At 46.3% G+C, this 17,492-nt stretch overlaps 1 protein-coding gene across 3 annotated transcripts in view; it reads left to right on the top strand.

Annotated features, from left to right (window-relative positions):
* Nucleotides 1–17,492, top strand: part of CUNH2orf42 (chromosome unknown C2orf42 homolog) — a 44,116-nt gene that overhangs the window by 15,457 nt on the left and 11,167 nt on the right. For all 3 annotated transcript variants that reach the window (XM_033239331.1, XM_033239332.1, XM_033239333.1), the window contains exons 6-9: nucleotides 7,706–7,810; nucleotides 11,859–11,966; nucleotides 12,311–12,411; nucleotides 16,081–16,243. In XM_033239331.1, the coding sequence (XP_033095222.1) occupies nucleotides 7,706–7,810; nucleotides 11,859–11,966; nucleotides 12,311–12,411; nucleotides 16,081–16,243 (477 nt within the window). The remainder of the gene's footprint in view (nucleotides 1–7,705; nucleotides 7,811–11,858; nucleotides 11,967–12,310; nucleotides 12,412–16,080; nucleotides 16,244–17,492) is intronic.

Below are 17,492 nucleotides of genomic sequence, written 5' to 3'. Positions count from 1 at the left end.
AAAAGAAATGTTGCACATTGTCACCCAAAGAGTCCCAACATAAACACTAACAGAGGCACTGAGGCTGAGGTCTTTCCTGTCCCACCAGTTTCAAATCATGCTCAAAGCTAAATTATGCTGGAGGCCATTATCCTTAGCAAACTAATGCAGGAACAGAAAACCAAATACAGCATGTTCTCACTTATAAGTGGGAACTAAATGATGAGAACACATGGATACATAGAGGGGAGCAACACACACTGGGGCTTATCCGAGGGTGAAACGTGGGAGGAGGGAGGAAGGGTGGAAGCAGGTGAGAGAATCAGGAAAAATAACTAATGGATACTAGGCTTAATAATTTGGGTGATGTGGCTGGGTGTGGTGGCACATGCCTGTAATCCCAGCACTTTCGGAGGCCAAGCCAGGTGGATTACTTGAGGCCAGCAGTTCAAGGTCAGCCTGGCAAACGTGGCAAAACCCTGTCTCTACTTAAAAAAACAAACAGCTGGGCGCGGTGGCTCAAGCCTGTAATCCCAGCACTTTGGGAGGCCGAGACGGGCAGATCACAAGGTCAGGAAATTGAGACCATCCTGGCTAACACGGTGAAACCCCGTCTCTACTAAAAAATACAAAAAACTAGCCGGGCGAGATGGCAGGCACCTGTAGTCCCAGCTACTCGGGAGGCTGAGGCAGGAGAATGGTGTAAACCCGGGAGGCGGAGCTTGCAGTGAGCTGAGATCCGGCCACTGCACTCCAGCCTGGGCCACAGAGTGAGACTCCATCTCAAAAACAAACAAACAAACAAACAAAACATATGTATAATTAAATTTTAAAAATACCTGGGTGATGAAATAATATTTTTTAATTTTAAAAAATAATTTTTTTAAAAAGCTCAATTATGTCTAAAACCATAGAGTTGGAGAATAGATTAGTAGTTGCCAGGATTTAAAGGGGGGTTGGGGCTGGGCACAGTGCTCACACTTGTAATCCCAGCACTCTGAGAGACTGAGGCAGGCAGATCACCTTAGGTCAGGAGTTCGAGACCAGTCTGGCCAACATGGTAAAACCCTGTCTCTACTAAAAATAGAAAAAATTAGCCGTACGTGGTGGCAGACATCTGTAATCCCAGCTACTCAAGAGGCTGAGGCAGGAGAATCACTTAAACCCGGGAGGCGGAGGTTGCAGTGAGCCAAGTTGCACCATTATACTTCAGCCTGGGCAATAAGAGCAAGACTTAGTCTCAAAAAAAAGGAAAGAGGGAGTTGGGAGGGTTGTAACAGCAGCAATAAAGAGTAGCACAGGGAGTCTTGTTGTGGACTGTTTTGTGTCTTGACTGTGGTGTTGGTCACACAAGTCTACACATGCCCTAAAATTACGTGGAACTATATGTATGCATACCACACACAAGTACATAAAGCTGGTGAGATGTGAATAAGGTCACTAGGTTGTAGCCATGTAATTTTCCTCACTGTGATGTACTATAGTTTTACAAACTGCTACTCTTGGGTGAATCTGGATAAAGGGTATACAAGCCTTATATTTCTTACAACCACGTGTGAATGTACAATTATCTCAAAAAGTTATTTATTTATTTATTTTTATTTCCTTTTTTTTTGGAGACAGAGTCTCACTCTGTCGCCCAGGGTGGAGTACAATGATGTGATCTCGGCTCCCTGCAACCTCTGCCTCTGGGCTCAAGCAATTCTCCTGTTTCAGCCTCCCAAGTAGCTGGAATTACAGGTGCATGCCACCATGCCTGGCTAATTTTTGTATTTTTAGTAGAGACGGGGTTTCACCATATTGTCCAGGCTGGTCTCAAACTCCTGACCCCAAGTGATCTGCTCACCTTAGCCTCACAAAGTACTGAGATTACAGGCATGAGCCACCACGCCTGGCCTAAATTATGTCTTTAAACAAAAAATTCTGACATGTTTAGCAGCAGGTGTCTTGCAGGATGAGTTCATCTTATTGCTTATTACTCATGTGCAATTGGTATAGAGATTCAAAATTAAAGGAAAACGGTGTTTTATGTGACTAGGTGTGGTGGCTCACGCCTATAATCCCAGCACTTTGGGAGGCCAAGGTGGGAGTAGTGAGACTCCATCTCTACCAAAACAACAACAAAAAATTAGCCAGGTGTGGTGTCACATGCCTGTAGACCCAGCTACTTAGGAGGCTGAGGTGGGAAGATTGCTTGAGCCTGGGATGTTGAGGCTTCTGTGAGTCATGATTGCACCACTGCACGGGTAACAGGATGAGATAAAAGAAAAAACAGAATAATATAAAACAGTACTAATTAAGTAATTCATTAAGAACTTGGCCGGGCGCGGTGGCTCAAGCCTGTAATCCCAGCACTTTGGGAGGCCGAGACGGGCGGATCACGAGGTCAGGAGATCGAGACCATCCTGGCTAACACAGTGAAACCCCGTCTCTACTAAAAATACAAAAACTAGCTGGGCGAGGTGGCTGGCGCCTGTAGTCCCAGCTACTCGGGAGGCTGAGGCAGGAGAATGGCGTAAACCTGGGAGGCGGAGCTTGCAGTGAGCTGAGATCTGGCCACTGCACTCCAGTCCAGGCGACAGAGCAAGACTCAACCTCAAAAAAAAAAAAAAAAAGAACTTATGACCAGGTGCGGTGGCTCACGCCTGTGATCCCAGCACTTTGGGAAGCTGAGGTGGGCAGATACTTGAGGTCAGGAGTTGAGACCAGCCTGGCCAACATGGTGAAACCCTGACCCTACTAAAAAGTATAAAAAAATTAGCCGGGTGTGGTGGCATGTGCCTGTAATCCCAGCTACTTGGGAGGCTGAGGCAGGAGAATTGCTTAAACCTGGGAGGCGAAGGTTGCAGTGAGCGAGATCATGCTACTGTACTCCAGCCTGGGTGACAGAGCAAGACTGTCTCAAAAAAAAAAAAAAAATTATGCATTCTAGGCATAAGTGTTTAAGGAAAGTCACAAAGTAAGCAGATCAACAGTATCACATAGATTTTTTTATTATTTATATACATATATTTTTTTGAGACAGAATCTTGCTCTGTCACCTAGGCTGGAGTGCAATGGCACGATCTCAGCTCACTGCAACTTTCGCCTCTCAGGTTCAAGCAATTCTTGTGCCTTAGCCTCCCAAGTAGCTGGGATCATAAGCATTTGCCACTGTGCTCTTCTAATTTTTGTATTTTTGGTAGAGATGGGGTTTTGCTATGTTGACCAGGCTTCTCTCAAACTCCTGGCCTCAAGTGATCTGCCTGCCTTGGCCTCCCAAAGTGCTGGGATTATAGCCATTAGCCACTGTGCCTGACTGATTTTTAATAATTTTTTGTCACTTCCTTTGGTGCAAGGAAAAAGGAAGATGGCTTCAATCTAAATTACAGCTCACTGAAGCCTCCTGGGCTCAAGTTATCCTCCCACCTTAGCCTCCTAAATAGCTGGGACTACAGGCACATGCCACCACACTTGGTTATTTATTTGTATTTTTCGTAGAGATGGAGTTTCGTCATGTTGCCCAATCTGGTCTCAAACTCCTGGGCTCAAGAGATCCACCCACCTCAGCCTCCCAAAGTGATAGGATTATAGGCATGAGCCACCATGCCCGGACTAAAAATATTTTAAGAGAAGAAAGAATTTGGAGATCATCCAGATGTATATCTTCATCTTAGAAGAGAGGAACTTGAGACATGGACCCTGGTCACTCAGTGGGTAGGGGTCCTAGGTTCCATAGCCATTTTTTTTTTTTTTTTTTTTTTTTTTGTGAGACTGTCTCACTCTGTCACCCAGGCTGGAGTATAGTGGTATAATCTCAGCTCACTGCAACCTCCGCCTCCTGGGCTCAAGTGATTCTCCTGCCTCAGCCTCCTGAGTAGCTGGGTTTACAGATGTGCACCACCACGCCTGGCTAATTTTTTGTATTTTTAGTAGAGACGGGGGTTTCACCATATTGGCCAGACTGGTCTCGAACTCCTGACCTCAGGTGATCCACTCGACTTGGCCTCCCAAAGTGCTGGGATTACAGGCGTGAGCCACCGCATCCAGCCTCCCATAGCCTTTTGACTCCTAACTCTAAACTCTGGCTCCATTAAATTCCATCACTTGTTACTATATTTTCCAGTTATTAACTCCAGGGCTGCAGGATTTCACTCTTTCACTTATATTTAAAAGTGAATGCCAAGCGCGGTGGCTGACGCCTGTAATCCCAGCACTTTGGGAGGCTGAGGTAAGCGGATCACGAGGTCAGGAGATCAAGACCATCCTGGCTAACATGGTGAAACCCTGTCTCTACTAAAAATATAAAAATTTAGCTGAGCATGGTGGCGGGCACCTGTAGTCCCAGCTACTTGGGAGGCTGAGGCAGGAGAATGGTGCGAACCCGGGAGGCAGAGCTTGCAGTGAGCTGAGATCACACCACTGCATTCCAGCCTGGGTGACAGAGCAGACTCTGCCTCAAAAAAAAAGCAAAACAAAAAAAAGTGAATTTGGCCAGGCATGATGGCTCATGCCTGTAATGCCAGCACTTTGGGAGGCCGAGGTGGTTGGATCACAAGGTCAGGAGTTCAAGACCAGTCTGGCCAAGATGTTAAAACCCCATCTCTGCTAAAAATACAAATATTAGCCAGGCACGGTAGCAGGCGCCTGTAATCCCAGCTACTCAGGAGGCTGAGGCAGGAGAATCTCTTGAACCCGGGAGGCGGAGGTTGCAGTGAGCCTAGATCATGCCACTGCACTCTAGCCTGGGCAACAGAGCAAGACTCTGTCTCAGAAAAAAAAAAGTAAATTCATTTTACATTTCTGAATACAAGGTTTTAGGTTTTAAGTCTGAAGGTATCATTGCAACCCACAGTGTGTTCATCACTCAGTCTTAATCTATTTGTGCTCAACCTTGGCATGAAACAATATGTTCATCATTGAGAGGGTCTGGGGCATATGGATACATACTCATCAGAAATAGAACTAATTTATTTTTTATTTTTTATTTTTATTTTATTTTATTTTTTTTTTGAGACGGAATCTCGCTCTGTCGCCCAGGCTGGAGTGCAGTGGCCGGATCTCAGCTCACTGCAAGCTCCGCCTCCTGGGTTTACGCCATTCTCCTGCCTCAGCCTCCCGAGTAGCTGGTACTACAGGCGCCTGCCACCTCGCCCGGCTAGTTTTTTGTATTTTTTTAGTAGAGATGGGGTTTCACCATGTTCGCCAGGATGGTCTTGATCTCCTGACCTTGTGATCCGCCCGTCTCAGCCTCCCAAAGTGCTGGGATTACAGGCTTGAGCCACCACGCCCGGCCAGAACTAATTTATAAATCTCTAAAACAGCCATTATTTTTACTTATTTATTTATTTTTACTTGAGATGGGGTCTCAGTCTATCACCCAGTCTGGAGTGCAGAGGTGTGATCTCGGCTCACTGCAGCCTCTGCCTCCTGGGCTTAAGCAATCCTCCCAGAGGTAGTTGGGACCATAGTCATGCACCACCACACCTGGGAAATTTTTTTTTTTTTTTTTTGAGACAGAGTCTTGCTCTGTCGCCCAGGCTGGAGTACAGTGGGCGCGATCTCGGCTCACTGTAAGCTCCACCTCCTGGGTTCACACCATTCTTCTGCCTCAGCCTCCTGAATAGCTGGGACCACAGGCACCCGCCACCTCACCTGGCTAAATTTTTTGTATTTTTAGTTTCACCGTATTAGCCAGGCTGGTCTCAATCTCCTGACCTCGTGATCTGCCCACCTTGGCCTCCTAAAGAGCTGGGATTACAGGCATGGGCCACTGCACCCGGCCTCACCTGGTTAATTTTTTGTATTTTTGGTGGAGACAAGCTTTTGCCATGTTACCCAGGCTGGTCTCAAACTTGTGAGCTCAAGTGATCCTCCTGCCTCAGCCTCCCGAAGTGCTGGGATTACAGGCGTGAACAACCAAGCCCATCCTAAAACAGTCATTATATAGGACCATTCTTTAATATGCAGTTTAGTGTTGCTTCTCATTTCGTATTTTCTTTTCTTTTTTTTTTTTTTTTGAGACAGAGTCTCACTCTTTTCCAGGCTGGAGTGCTGTGGCGCGATCTCAGTTCACTGCAACCTCCACCTCCCAGGTTCAAGTAATTCTCCCACCTCAGCCTCCAGAGTAGCTGTGATTACAGGCGCATGCCACCACACCCAGCTAATTTTTGTATTTTTAGTAGAGACGGGGTTTCACCATGTTGGCCAGGCTGGTCTTGAATTCCTGACCTCAGGTGACTCATGCCTGTAATACAGCACTTTGGGAGGCCAAGGTGGGCAGATCACTTGAGGCCACAGTTTGAGACCAGCCTGGGCAACATGGCAAAAACCCTGTCTCTGTTAAAAAGAAAACAAAGCCGGGCACGGTGGCTCAAGCCTGTAATCCCAGCACTTTGGGAGGCCGAGACGGGCAGATCACAAGGTCAGGATATCGAGACCATCCTGGCTAACATGGTGAAACCCCGTCTCTACTAAAAAATACAAAAAACTAGCCGGGCGAGGTGGTGGGCGCCTGTAGTCCCAGCTACTCGGGAGGCTGAGGCAGGAGAATGGCGTAAACCCGGGAGGCAGAGCTTGCAGTGAGCTGAGATCCGGCCACTGCACTCCAGCCTGGGTGACAGAGCCAGACTCCATCTCAAAAAAAAAAAGGAAACAAAATTGGCTGGGCATGGTGACGCATCTGTAGTTCCAGCTCCTCAGGAGGCTGAGGCATGAGAATCGCTTAAACCCGGGAGGCCGAGGGTGCAGTGAGCCAAGATCATGCCACTTCACCCCAGCCAGAGTGATAGAGTGAGACTGTCTGAAAAAAAAAAAAATCCCAGAATATCTTATTTCATTTAGTTTATTGGCTTTCTTTGAAGTTCAGCTTCAAGTTTTTTTTTTTTTTCTGGACAAACTTATTAACACTTCTCCCAGCACTTCAGGAGGCTGAGGCGGGTGGATTGCTTGAACCCAGGAGTTCGAAGCCAGCTGGGCAACATGACAAAGCCTCGTCAACAAATAAAAAACAGGTGGGGGCTGGGCACGGTGGCTCACATCTGTAATCCCTACACTTTGGGAGGCCGAGGTGGGTGGATCACCTGAGGTCAGGAGTTGGAGACCAGCCTGGCCAACATGATGAAACCCCATCTCTACTAAAAATACAACAATTAGCTGGGTGTGGTGGAGGGTGCCTGTAATCCCAGCTACTCAGGAGTCTGAGGCAGGAGAATCGCTTGAACCTGGGAGACGGAGACTGCAGTGAGCTGAGATCACGCCACTGCACTCCAGCCTGGGCGACAAGGGTGAAACTCCGTCTCAAAAAAATAAAAATAAAAAACTTCTTAACTTTTTCAAACTTCAATTACCTGTTTATTTTGTTTTTTACATGTTTTTTTTTTTTTTTTGAGACGAGTCTCACTCTGTCGCCCAGGCTGGAGTGCAGTGGCCGGATCTTGGCTCACTGCAAGCTCCGCCTCCCGGGTTAACGCCATTCTCTTGCCTCAGCCTCCCCAGTAGCTGGGGCTACAGGCGTCCGCCACCTCGCCCGGCTGGTTTTTTTTTGTATTTTTTAGTAGAGACGGGGTTTCACCGGGTTAGCCAGGATGGTCTCAATCTCCTGACCTCGTGATCCACCCGTCTCGGCCTCCCAAAGTGCTGGGATTACAGGCTTGAGCCACCGCGCCTGGCCACTTCAATTAGCTGTTTATTTTGTAAGAAAAGTTACTAAAGAAGTGTGTATGTGTATGTGTGTTTTTTTTCCTAGCCTGTGGTCAGCTGTTAGATGAGACACAAGTGACTTTATCCTTCCAAGACTGGCTGGCCAGTGTCACAGAACGCATCCATCAGACCATGCACTATCAGTTTGATGGTAAGTATTGTTCATCTAACTGGGCTCTTACTGAAAGTAGGAGAAATTAAGGTAATTGTGCTGTAATTCTACTCTTATAGGAAAAGTAATTGGACTTCAGTCCAGAGAGCACTGGGCCACAAGAAAGTAGAAATCTAATTGAAAGAAAAGAACAATCACATAATTAAAATTCAGGAACAGCAAAATTATTATAATTTAGAGACAGAAGAGAAAAAACATAGCAAATAATAAGTAAAGGCAGATAGTCTGATTGCTCGCACAAGTTCATGTGCGTGTGTGTGTGTGCGCGTGTGCGTTTGGTGAGGGAGATACCGAAGCTTTATAAAACTATTCTAACTCTCAAACTTAAAATCAAAGCAAGGGGAAAAAAAGATGAGAGAAAATCTAAGCCTGCACAACATAGCGAACCCCATCTCTACAAAAAATAGTGCCACTGCACTCCAGCCTGGGTGACAAAGCAAGACCCTATATGGAAAAAAGAAAAAATGAAAATCTAATACATGAGACTAAGATAGTCATAGAGAATTACTAAACATGCTGGCCGGGCGCGGTGGCTCACACTTGTAATCCCAGCACTTTGGGAGGCTGAGGCAGGCGGATCACTTGAGGTCAGGAGTTTAAGACCAGCCTGGCCAACATGATGAAACCCCGTCTCTACTAAAAATAGAAAACAATTAGCCAGGCACGATAGTGGGTGCCTGTAGTCCCAACTACCTGGGAGGCTGAGGTGGGAGAATTGCTTGAACCCGGGAGGCAGAGGTTGAAGTGAGCCGAGATTGCACCATTGCACTCCAGCCTGGGCAACAGGGCGAGACTCCATCTAAAAAAAAAAAAAAGACATAAACATGCTGAAGAAGATTGGAGAACACAGGCTGTATTTGGGTGTGATTTCTTTTTTTTTTTTTTTTTTTTTTTTTTGAGGCGGAGTCTCGCTCTGTCGCCCGGACTGGAGTGCAGTGGCCAGATCTCAGCTCACTGCAAGCTCCGCCTCCCAGGTTTACGCCATTCTCCTGCCTCAGCCTCCCGAGTAGCTGGGACTACAGGCGCCTGCCACCTCGCCTGGCTAGTTTTTTGTATTTTTAGTAGAGACGGGGTTTCACCGTGTTAGCCAGGATGGTCTCGATCTCCTGACCTCGTGATCTGCCCGTCTCGGCCTCCCAAAGTGCTGGGATTACAGGCTTGAGCCACCATGCCCGGCCCTTGGGTGTGATTTCTAATAGCCTCATGGAACGTCAGCATTTTCAGATCTAACCAGTCTCTGCTTGTTGCCTTAAAAGTATTCTATTAGCTGGGTGTGGTGGCACAGGCCTGTAGTCCCAGCTACTCAGGAGGCTGAGGCAGGAGAATCACTTGTCGCCCAGGCTGGAGTGCAGTGGCATGATCTTGGCTCACTGTTAACCTCCACCTCCTGGGTTCAAGCAAATCTCCTGCCTCAGCCTCCCAAGTAGCTGGGATTACAAGTGTGCACCACCATGCCCGGCCAATTTTTTGTATTTTTAGTAGAGATGAGGTTTCGCCATGTTAGCCAGGCTGGTCTTGAACTCCTGACCTCAGGTGATCCACCTGCCTCGACCTCCCAAAGTGCTGAGATTACAGGCGTGAGCCACTGTGCCCAGCCCAGAAAACAGAATATTGATAATACTATAAGCTAAACACTTGTCGTCCTCTTCCATCCCATCCCATTCCCTCTTCCATCCCATTCTTCCACCCCATTCCTGTACCACCCTCTACTCTGTCTCACCATCTCCATTACTACCACCTTTGTCTAAGTTTCCATCAGCTCGCTCCTGGACTATGAGTGTGTGTGTTTTATGAAGTCTTCTTTAAGTTAATTATTTTTTATTTTTTGAGACAATCTTGCTCTGTCACACAGGCTGGAGTGCAGTGGCACAGTCTTGGCTCACTACAACCTCCACCTCCCAGGCTCAAGAGATTCTCGTGTTTCAGCCTCCTGAGTAGCTGGGATTATAGGCATACATCACCACTCCTGGCTAATTTTTGTATTTTTAGTAGAGATAGGGTTTCACCATGTTGGCCAGGCTGGTCTGGAACTTCTGACCTCATGAGTTGCTCACCTCAGCCTCCCAAGTAGCTGGGACTACAGGCGCCTGCCACCACGCCTTGCTAATTTTTTATATTTTTAGTAGAGATAGGGTTTCACCGTGTTAGTCAGATGGTCTCGATCTCCTGACCTCTTGATCCACCCACCTCGACCTCCCAAAGTGCTGGGATTACAGGCTTGTGCCACCGCACCCAGCCCTTAACTCTCTTTTTGTTGACCTAATGTCTGGCAAGTTTCTTTTTTTTTTTTTTTTTTCTTTTTGAGACAAAGTCTTGCTCTGTTGCCCAGGCTGGAGTGCAGTGGTATGATCTTGGCTCACTGCAACCTCTGCCTCCCGGGTTCAAGCGATTCTTCTGCCTCAGCCTCCCAAGTAGCTGGGACTATAGGTGCATGCCACCATGCCTGGCTAATTTTTTGTATTTTTAGTAGAGATGGGGTTTCACCATGTTAGCTAGAACGGTCTCAATCTCCTGACCTGGTGATCCACCCACCTCGTCCTCCCAAAGTGCTGGGATTACAGGTGTGAGCCACCGTGCCTGGCCGCAAGTTTCTTTAAAAGGTTTGTTAAGTACTTTCAAGTATTTTGCCTGTCTTGAGGTTATATTCAGGGAAAAAGACAGACACTTGCTGGGTAAGCAGTGTCCTAACTTATAGTCCCTTAGCATTCATGGTGCTGACCATCGGGTGCTGACCATCGTCTTCCTTTGTTGCCCATGTCGTTAGTTTGCTTAGACATGAATGCAAATGGCAAGAACCTGGGGACAGCGAGAAAGAGGGAATCAAGGGGAGGCAGTCCACCTTAGCCTCACTGTTCTTATCCCATCTTACTTCACATACCCTTTAAGGGGGAAAGTCTGTGCTGTGTTGGTCTTTTTAAAATTGCATATTTGAAATGTTATACCTGGTGGATGACAAGGGTCTACTGTGTTGGTTTGTTTTTTCATTTTCTTTTTTCTTTTTTTTCAATGGAGTCTCGCTCTGTTGCCCAGGCTGGAGTGCAGTGGCGTGATCTTGGCTCACTGCAACCTCTGCCTCCTGGGTTCAAGCGATTCTCCTGCCTCAACCTCCCGAGTAGCTGGAATTACAGGCACGCACCACCATTCCCAGCTAATTTGTGTGTGTGTGTGTATTTTTAGTAGAGATAGGGTTTCAGCATGTTGGCCAAGCTGATCTCAGGTAATTCGCCCACCTTGGCCTCCCAAAGTGCTAGAATTACAGGTGTGAGTCACCATGCCTGGCCTTTCTTTTCTTTTCTTTTTTTTTCCTTTTTGAGGGAGGGTCTCACTCTGTTGACCAGGCTGGAGTGCAGTGGCATGACCATAGCTTACTGCAGCCTTAACCTCCTCGACTCAGTTGATCCACCTCAGCCTCCAAGTAGCTCCAAGTACAGCAGGTGCATGCCACCACGGCTGGCTAATTAAAAAAAATTTTTTTGGCCAGGCACGGTGGCTCACACCTGTAATCCCAGCACTTTGGGAGGCCGAGGTGGGCGGATCACGAGGTCAGGAGTTTAGACCTGCCTGGCCAACATGGTGAAACCCCATCTCTACTAAAAATATAAAAATTAGCCAGGTGTGGTGACACCTGCCTGTAGTCCCAGCTACTCAGGAGGCTGAGGCAGGAGGATTGCTTGAACCTGGGAGGCAGAGGTTGCAGTGAGCCGAGATCATGCCATTGCACTCCAGCCTGGGCAACAGAGTGAGACTCCATCTCAAAAAAAATATTTTTTTTTGTAGATACCGGGTCTTCCTTTGTTGCCCAGGCTACACTGTGTGTTTTGTGTTTGCAAGGGATCAACAGTAGGACTAGTGATAGTTCTTGGCCCAGAAAGGTCAATCAAAGCCTTCTTTTTGCCTCTGTATAAAGAAATCTCAGTGGTATTTTTAGTTATTACTATCCCTTGATTCCTTTTCTTCCACCTCTCCCTGTACATCAGAAAGTCTTCTGAGTTTCTTTAAATGAGTTGTTTCTTCTTGTTTCCCATAGGCAAACCAGAACCACTGGTGTTCCACATTCCTCAGTCCTTTTTTGATGCCCTGCAACAGAGAATATCTATAGGAAGTGCAAAAAAACGGCTTCCCAATTCCACCACAGGTACAGGATTTCCCTTTGGTATAGTGATGGATGATATCTTGAATGTAGAGAATTACATTTGGAAAAAATCTGTGTGGAATACTCACCATTGAGTATTCACAGTTAGGACTTCTCATATGTCTGGAGCACAAAGCCTTCAATGATCAGCATATCAATTATCTATATCAACTGATCTGTCACATTTCTGCCAAACCCTTTTATATATTTGCCTCTAGAATTTCTTTTTAAAAGTGCTGAGAATCTATAAGGAAATAATAGTACTGTATTAGAAACTAGGTAACAAATACAATAAAAGAAAATGTTATTTTTTGGTAATCTAATTTTGTCCTTTTTTCACGTTGAAGCTTTTGTTCGGAAAGATGCCTTGCCACTGGGAACCTTTTCCAAATATACTTGGCATATCACTAATATCCTGCAAGTTAAACAAATCTTAGATACCCCAGAGGTGAGAGTTTATTTCTATAACAGTGGGGGGGTTGTGAAGGGAAGAGAGGGAGGCAAGTACAGGGAGTATATTTGCACTGGTTCCTTGAGTTACAGACACCAGAGTTTCTTTTTCTTTCATGCTAAGAGATTATTCAGAAATATCCCTGGCTTTATAGTTCTGACTCTGATTTTAATGTGTGTTCCCTATGGCTTGAAAAAAGTATCTTAAATTGCAATATACTTTTTCTTTGCCTTTGGAATACAAAAACACAATTTTTTCTTATAAATTAAATAATGATCCCCTAATACTTATGATGAGTCCTAGATTTGACTGTCAGGCAGCTAGAAAGTGTATAAATAATTTGAGATGATATAATATTTGTGAAGTCAGTGGCACCAGCACAATTAAACCCTCCTCCCCAAAGTACAAAAGTACAGCTTTGTTCTCATTAGAGAAATGACCCTTTTTATTTTATGTTTTTTTTTTTTTTTTTGAGGCGGAGTCTCGCTCTGTCGCCCGGACTGGAGTGCAGTGGCCGGATCTCAGCTCACTGCAAGCTCCGTCTCCCAGGTTTACGCCATTCTCCTGCCTCAGCCTCCTGAGTAGCTGGGACTACAGGCGCCCGCCACCTCGCCGGCTAGTTTTTGTATTTTTAGTAGAGACGGGGTTTCACCGTGTTAGCCAGGATGGTCTCGATCTCCTGACCTCGTGATCCGCCCGTCTCGGCCTCCCAAAGTGCTGGGATTACAGGCTTGAGCCACCGCGCCCGGCCTATTTTATGTTTGAGATGGAGTCTTGCTCTGTCGCTCAGGCTGGAATGCAGTGGCACGATCTTGGCGCACTGCAACCTGCCTCCCAAGTTCAAGCAATTCCCCCTAGCTAGCTGGGATTACAGGCACGTGCCACCATACCCGGCTAATTTTTGTATTTTTATTTTATTTTATTTTGAGACGGAGTCTCGCTCTGTCGCCCAGGCTGGAGTGCAGTGGCGCGATCTCAGCTCATTGCAAGCTCCGCCTCCTGGGTTCATGCCATTCTCCTGCCTCAGCCTCCCAAGTAGCTGAGACTACAGGTACCCACCACCATGCCTGTCTACTTTTTTGTATTTTTAGTAGAGACAGCGTTTCACCGTGCTAGCCAGGATGGTCTCAATCTCCTGACCCCGTGATCCGCTTGTCTCAGCCTCCCAAAGTGCTGGAATTACAGGCTTGAGCCACTGTGCCCAGCCTAATTTTTATATTTTTAGTAGAGACAGGGTTTGACCATGTAGGCCAGGCTGGTCTCGAATTCCTGACTTCATGATCCTCCCAAACTGCTGGGATTACAGGCATGAGCCACTGTGCCCGGCTGAGAAATGACACTTTTTAAAAAAAATTTTTTTTGGTCTTGTTTGTATTTTGGTTTTTTTGGGACAGGGTCTTACTCTGTTGCCTAGTCTGGAGTACAGTGGTGCAATCACAGCTCACTCTGCCTCTTGGGATCAAGTGATCCTCCCATCTCAGCATCCTGAGTAGCTTGGACTACAGGCACATGCCACCACCATGCCCAGCTATTTTTGTAGTGATGGGGTTTCCCCGTGTTGCCCAGGCTGGTCTCAAATTCCTGGACTCTGTCTGCTGCAGCCTCCCAAAGTGCTGGGATTACAGGCATGAGCCACCAGGCCTACCCTACTAATTTAAAAAGAAAAAATATTTAAGATGGGATCTTGCTATGTTGCCCAGGCTGGTCTCAAATTCCTGGGTTCAAGCAGTCCTCCCATCTTGGCCTCCCAAAGTACTGTGATTACAGGTGTAATCTGCCACATCCAGCCACACTAGACATTTTATGTTGTTTTTTTTTTTTTTTCTGGAGACAGAGTTTCTTGCTCTGTTGCCCAGGCTGCAGTGCAGTGGCACGATCTCGGCTCACTGTAACCTCCACCTCCCAGGTTCAAGCAATTCTCATGCCTCAACCTCCTGAGTAGCTGGGACTACAGGTGCACACCACCACGCCTGGCTAATTTTTGTATTTTTAGTAGAGACAGGGTTTCACCATCTTGGCCAGGCTGGTCCCAAACTCCTGACCTCAGGTGATCCACCCTCCTTGACCTCCCAAAGTGCTGGGATTATAGGCGTGAGCCACTGCACCTGGCCAGCGAGGCCCCTACTCTTAAAAAAAAAAAAGAAAGAAAGCAAAAGAGGCTGGCGAGGTGGCTCATGCTGATAATCCAAGCACTTTGGGAGGCCGAGGGGGGCGCAGCACCTGAGGTCAGGAGTTTTAGACCAGTTTGGCCAACATGGTGAAAACACGTCTCTACTAAAATACAAAAATTAGCCAGGCATGGTGGCTTGCTCCTGTAATCCCAGCTACTTGTGAGGCTGAGGCAGGAGAATCACTTGAACCTAGGAGGCAAAGGTTGCAGTGAACCAAGATCATGCCACTGCACTCCAGCCTGGGTGACAGAGCTAGACTCCATTTCCAAAAAAAAAAGAAAAAAAGAAAAAGTGAGGCCTGGTGGTGTGTGCCTATAGTCCCAACCACTAAGGAAGCTGAAGCAAGAGGATCACTTGAGCCTGGGAGTTGGAGGCTGCAGTGAGCCATGATTGTACCACTGTACTCCAGCAGGGGCAACCAAGTGAGACTTTGACTTTTGTTTTGTTTTGTTTTGTTTTGACACGGACTTTCACTCTTGTGGCCCAGGCTGCAGTGGAATCACATGATCGCAGCTCACCACAACCTCCGCCTCCCAGGTTCAAGCGATTCTCCTGCCTCAGCCTCCTGAGTAGCTGGGATTACAGGCATCTGCCACCATGCCTGGTTAATTTTGTATTTTTAGTAGAGATGGGGTTTCTCCATGTTGGTCAGGCTGGTCTCAAACTCCCGACCTCAGGTGATCTGCCTACCTCGGCCTCCCAAAGTTCTGGAATTATAGGCACAAGCCACCGCCCTCAGTGACCTTGCCTCTTTAAAAAAAAAAAAAAATGTGAACCCTAGAAAAGGACTGTGTTGGCATTAAAGGTACTTGAGGAACTCCTTTAAATGCAGATGTCACAGAGGCAGCTTTTAGCCTGGAATGGATGACATTTAGGGAGACACTGAAGCAACCTAGGGTGCAGGCATGTGGGAGAAGAGAGCTTCTCACTGTTGGGCATTACTTACCTCCATCACCTCATTTGACCTCCCAGCCATGCCCTGGCATTAACTGCATTTTGCCCATGAGAAAACAGGCTCTGAGAAGTTTGTAATTTGCTTTGGATCACCACAGCATCCAGTTCCAGTTCTGCCTGGCTCAGTCCCAAGGACAGTATGAAGCATACAGGATGTGAGGTGAACTGTAGGTGTATGAACAGAGGAATTTAAGAGAAGAATGCTGCTAGCAGAGCAGTAGGGGAAGGAATAAAACTGATCTTAGAGCAGGTCTGTGCCAGCAACAGTCATGTACCCATAAAGATGTTAGAGGTTCAACTGGTATATGGTTTGGCTGGGGTAGAAATTTAAGATTTTAGAGAAAAAAGGAAAGCCATGAATGATATAAGGGAGAAAAGGCAGATTTGTTGACAGGATTTTCTTGAAAAACAGGGAAGTTATAATTCATTTGAATATACTTAACAAGAAAGAAGGAATAATAAAAGATTTGTTGTCATCCAGGTATTGGTCTATTTTGAAAGTTTTCTCTCTCACCTTTTTTTGGTATGTCTTGGTATCCAGATGCCCTTGGAAATCACCCGTAGCTTTATCCAGAACCGAGATGGGACTTATGAGCTGTTTAAATGCCCTAAAGTGGAAGTAGAGAGCATAGCAGAAACCTACGGTCGTATAGAAAAACAACCAGTGCTGCGACCCTTGGAACTAAAAACTTTTCTCAAAGTTGGTAAGTGAACTTCAAAAGCGCATCTTCCTTTGAGTGTCAGCTTGTGTACAGTACAGTACACTGTCCAAAGCTTTGGATCTTGACCTTAAACAAAGAAGACACATTCATTCACCTTGTAAAGACAATCGTGGGATAAGGTATTTTGTTTCATTTGAACCAGTGTTTTCAAAAATAAAATTGCAGGCCAGGTGCTGTGGCTCACGCCTATAATCCCAGCACTTTGGGAGGCTGAGACAGATGGATTGCTTGACGTTAGGAGTTTTGAGACCAGCCTGGCCAACTTGGTGAAACCCCCCCCTACCACAAAAATACAAAATTCAGCCAGGCGTAGTGGCACGTGCCTGTAGTCCCAGCTACTCGGGAGGCTGAGGCACAAGAATCGCTTGAACCCAGGAGGCAGAGGTTGCAACCCAGGAGGCAGAGATCTCAACCACTGCGCTCCATCGTGGGCGACACAGTGAACTCGGTCTCAAAAAAAAAAAAAAGACTTGCTGAATGAATAAATGCATGCTAGCCGTAGTTTTAACTAATTTAGCTTTGTGATCTATCTATTGGCTCCCCTTTGTTTCTTCAGTTGTGCATTTATTCTTCCAGAAGAAATTTAGAATTTTTAATTATTCTGTCAAATTCTTGTGAATATTACATTTTTTGCTGCTCTTTTGAGTGAAATATCTATCCTGATTCTAACTTGTTATTGCCAGTTATGGAAATCTCTTAGTTTTAGTATACTTAGTATTAAATTGGTACCCTTGATGAAGTCCCAGTAGTGATAATAGTAAATGAAGGCTGGGCACAGTGGCTCATGCCTGTAATCCCAGAGCTTTGAGGGCTGAGGCAGTAGGATCACTTGAGGCTAGGAGTTCAAGACCAGCCTGGGCAATATAGCAAGACCCCCACTCTACTTAAAGAACAAAAATTAAAATCTGTTCTAAGTCTGTAGTTTTAGACTGTACTTGAATTTCATCTGCTTTATGGTGTTTTCCCAATTAGATAACTGGCTTTTATCAGTTCTAAATTTTTTTTTTTTTTTTTGGAGAGGGGTCTCGCTCTGTCACCAGGCTGGAGTGCAGTGGCATGATCTTGGCTCACCACAACCTCTGCCTCCCCGGTTCAAGTGATTCCCCTGCCTCAGCCTCCTGAGTAGCTGGGATTACAGGCGCCTACTGCCATGCCTGGCTAATTTTTTGTATTTTAGTAGAGACGGGGTTTCACCGTGTTGCCCAGGCTGGTCTCGAACTCCTGAGCTAAG

This window comes from Trachypithecus francoisi, unplaced genomic scaffold, assembly GCF_009764315.1.
Source record: "Trachypithecus francoisi isolate TF-2019V2 unplaced genomic scaffold, Tfra_2.0 Lachesis_group17, whole genome shotgun sequence".
In the NCBI taxonomy this organism is placed as follows: Eukaryota; Metazoa; Chordata; class Mammalia; order Primates; family Cercopithecidae; genus Trachypithecus; species Trachypithecus francoisi.
This window is presented reverse-complemented; position numbering and strand designations above follow the sequence as displayed.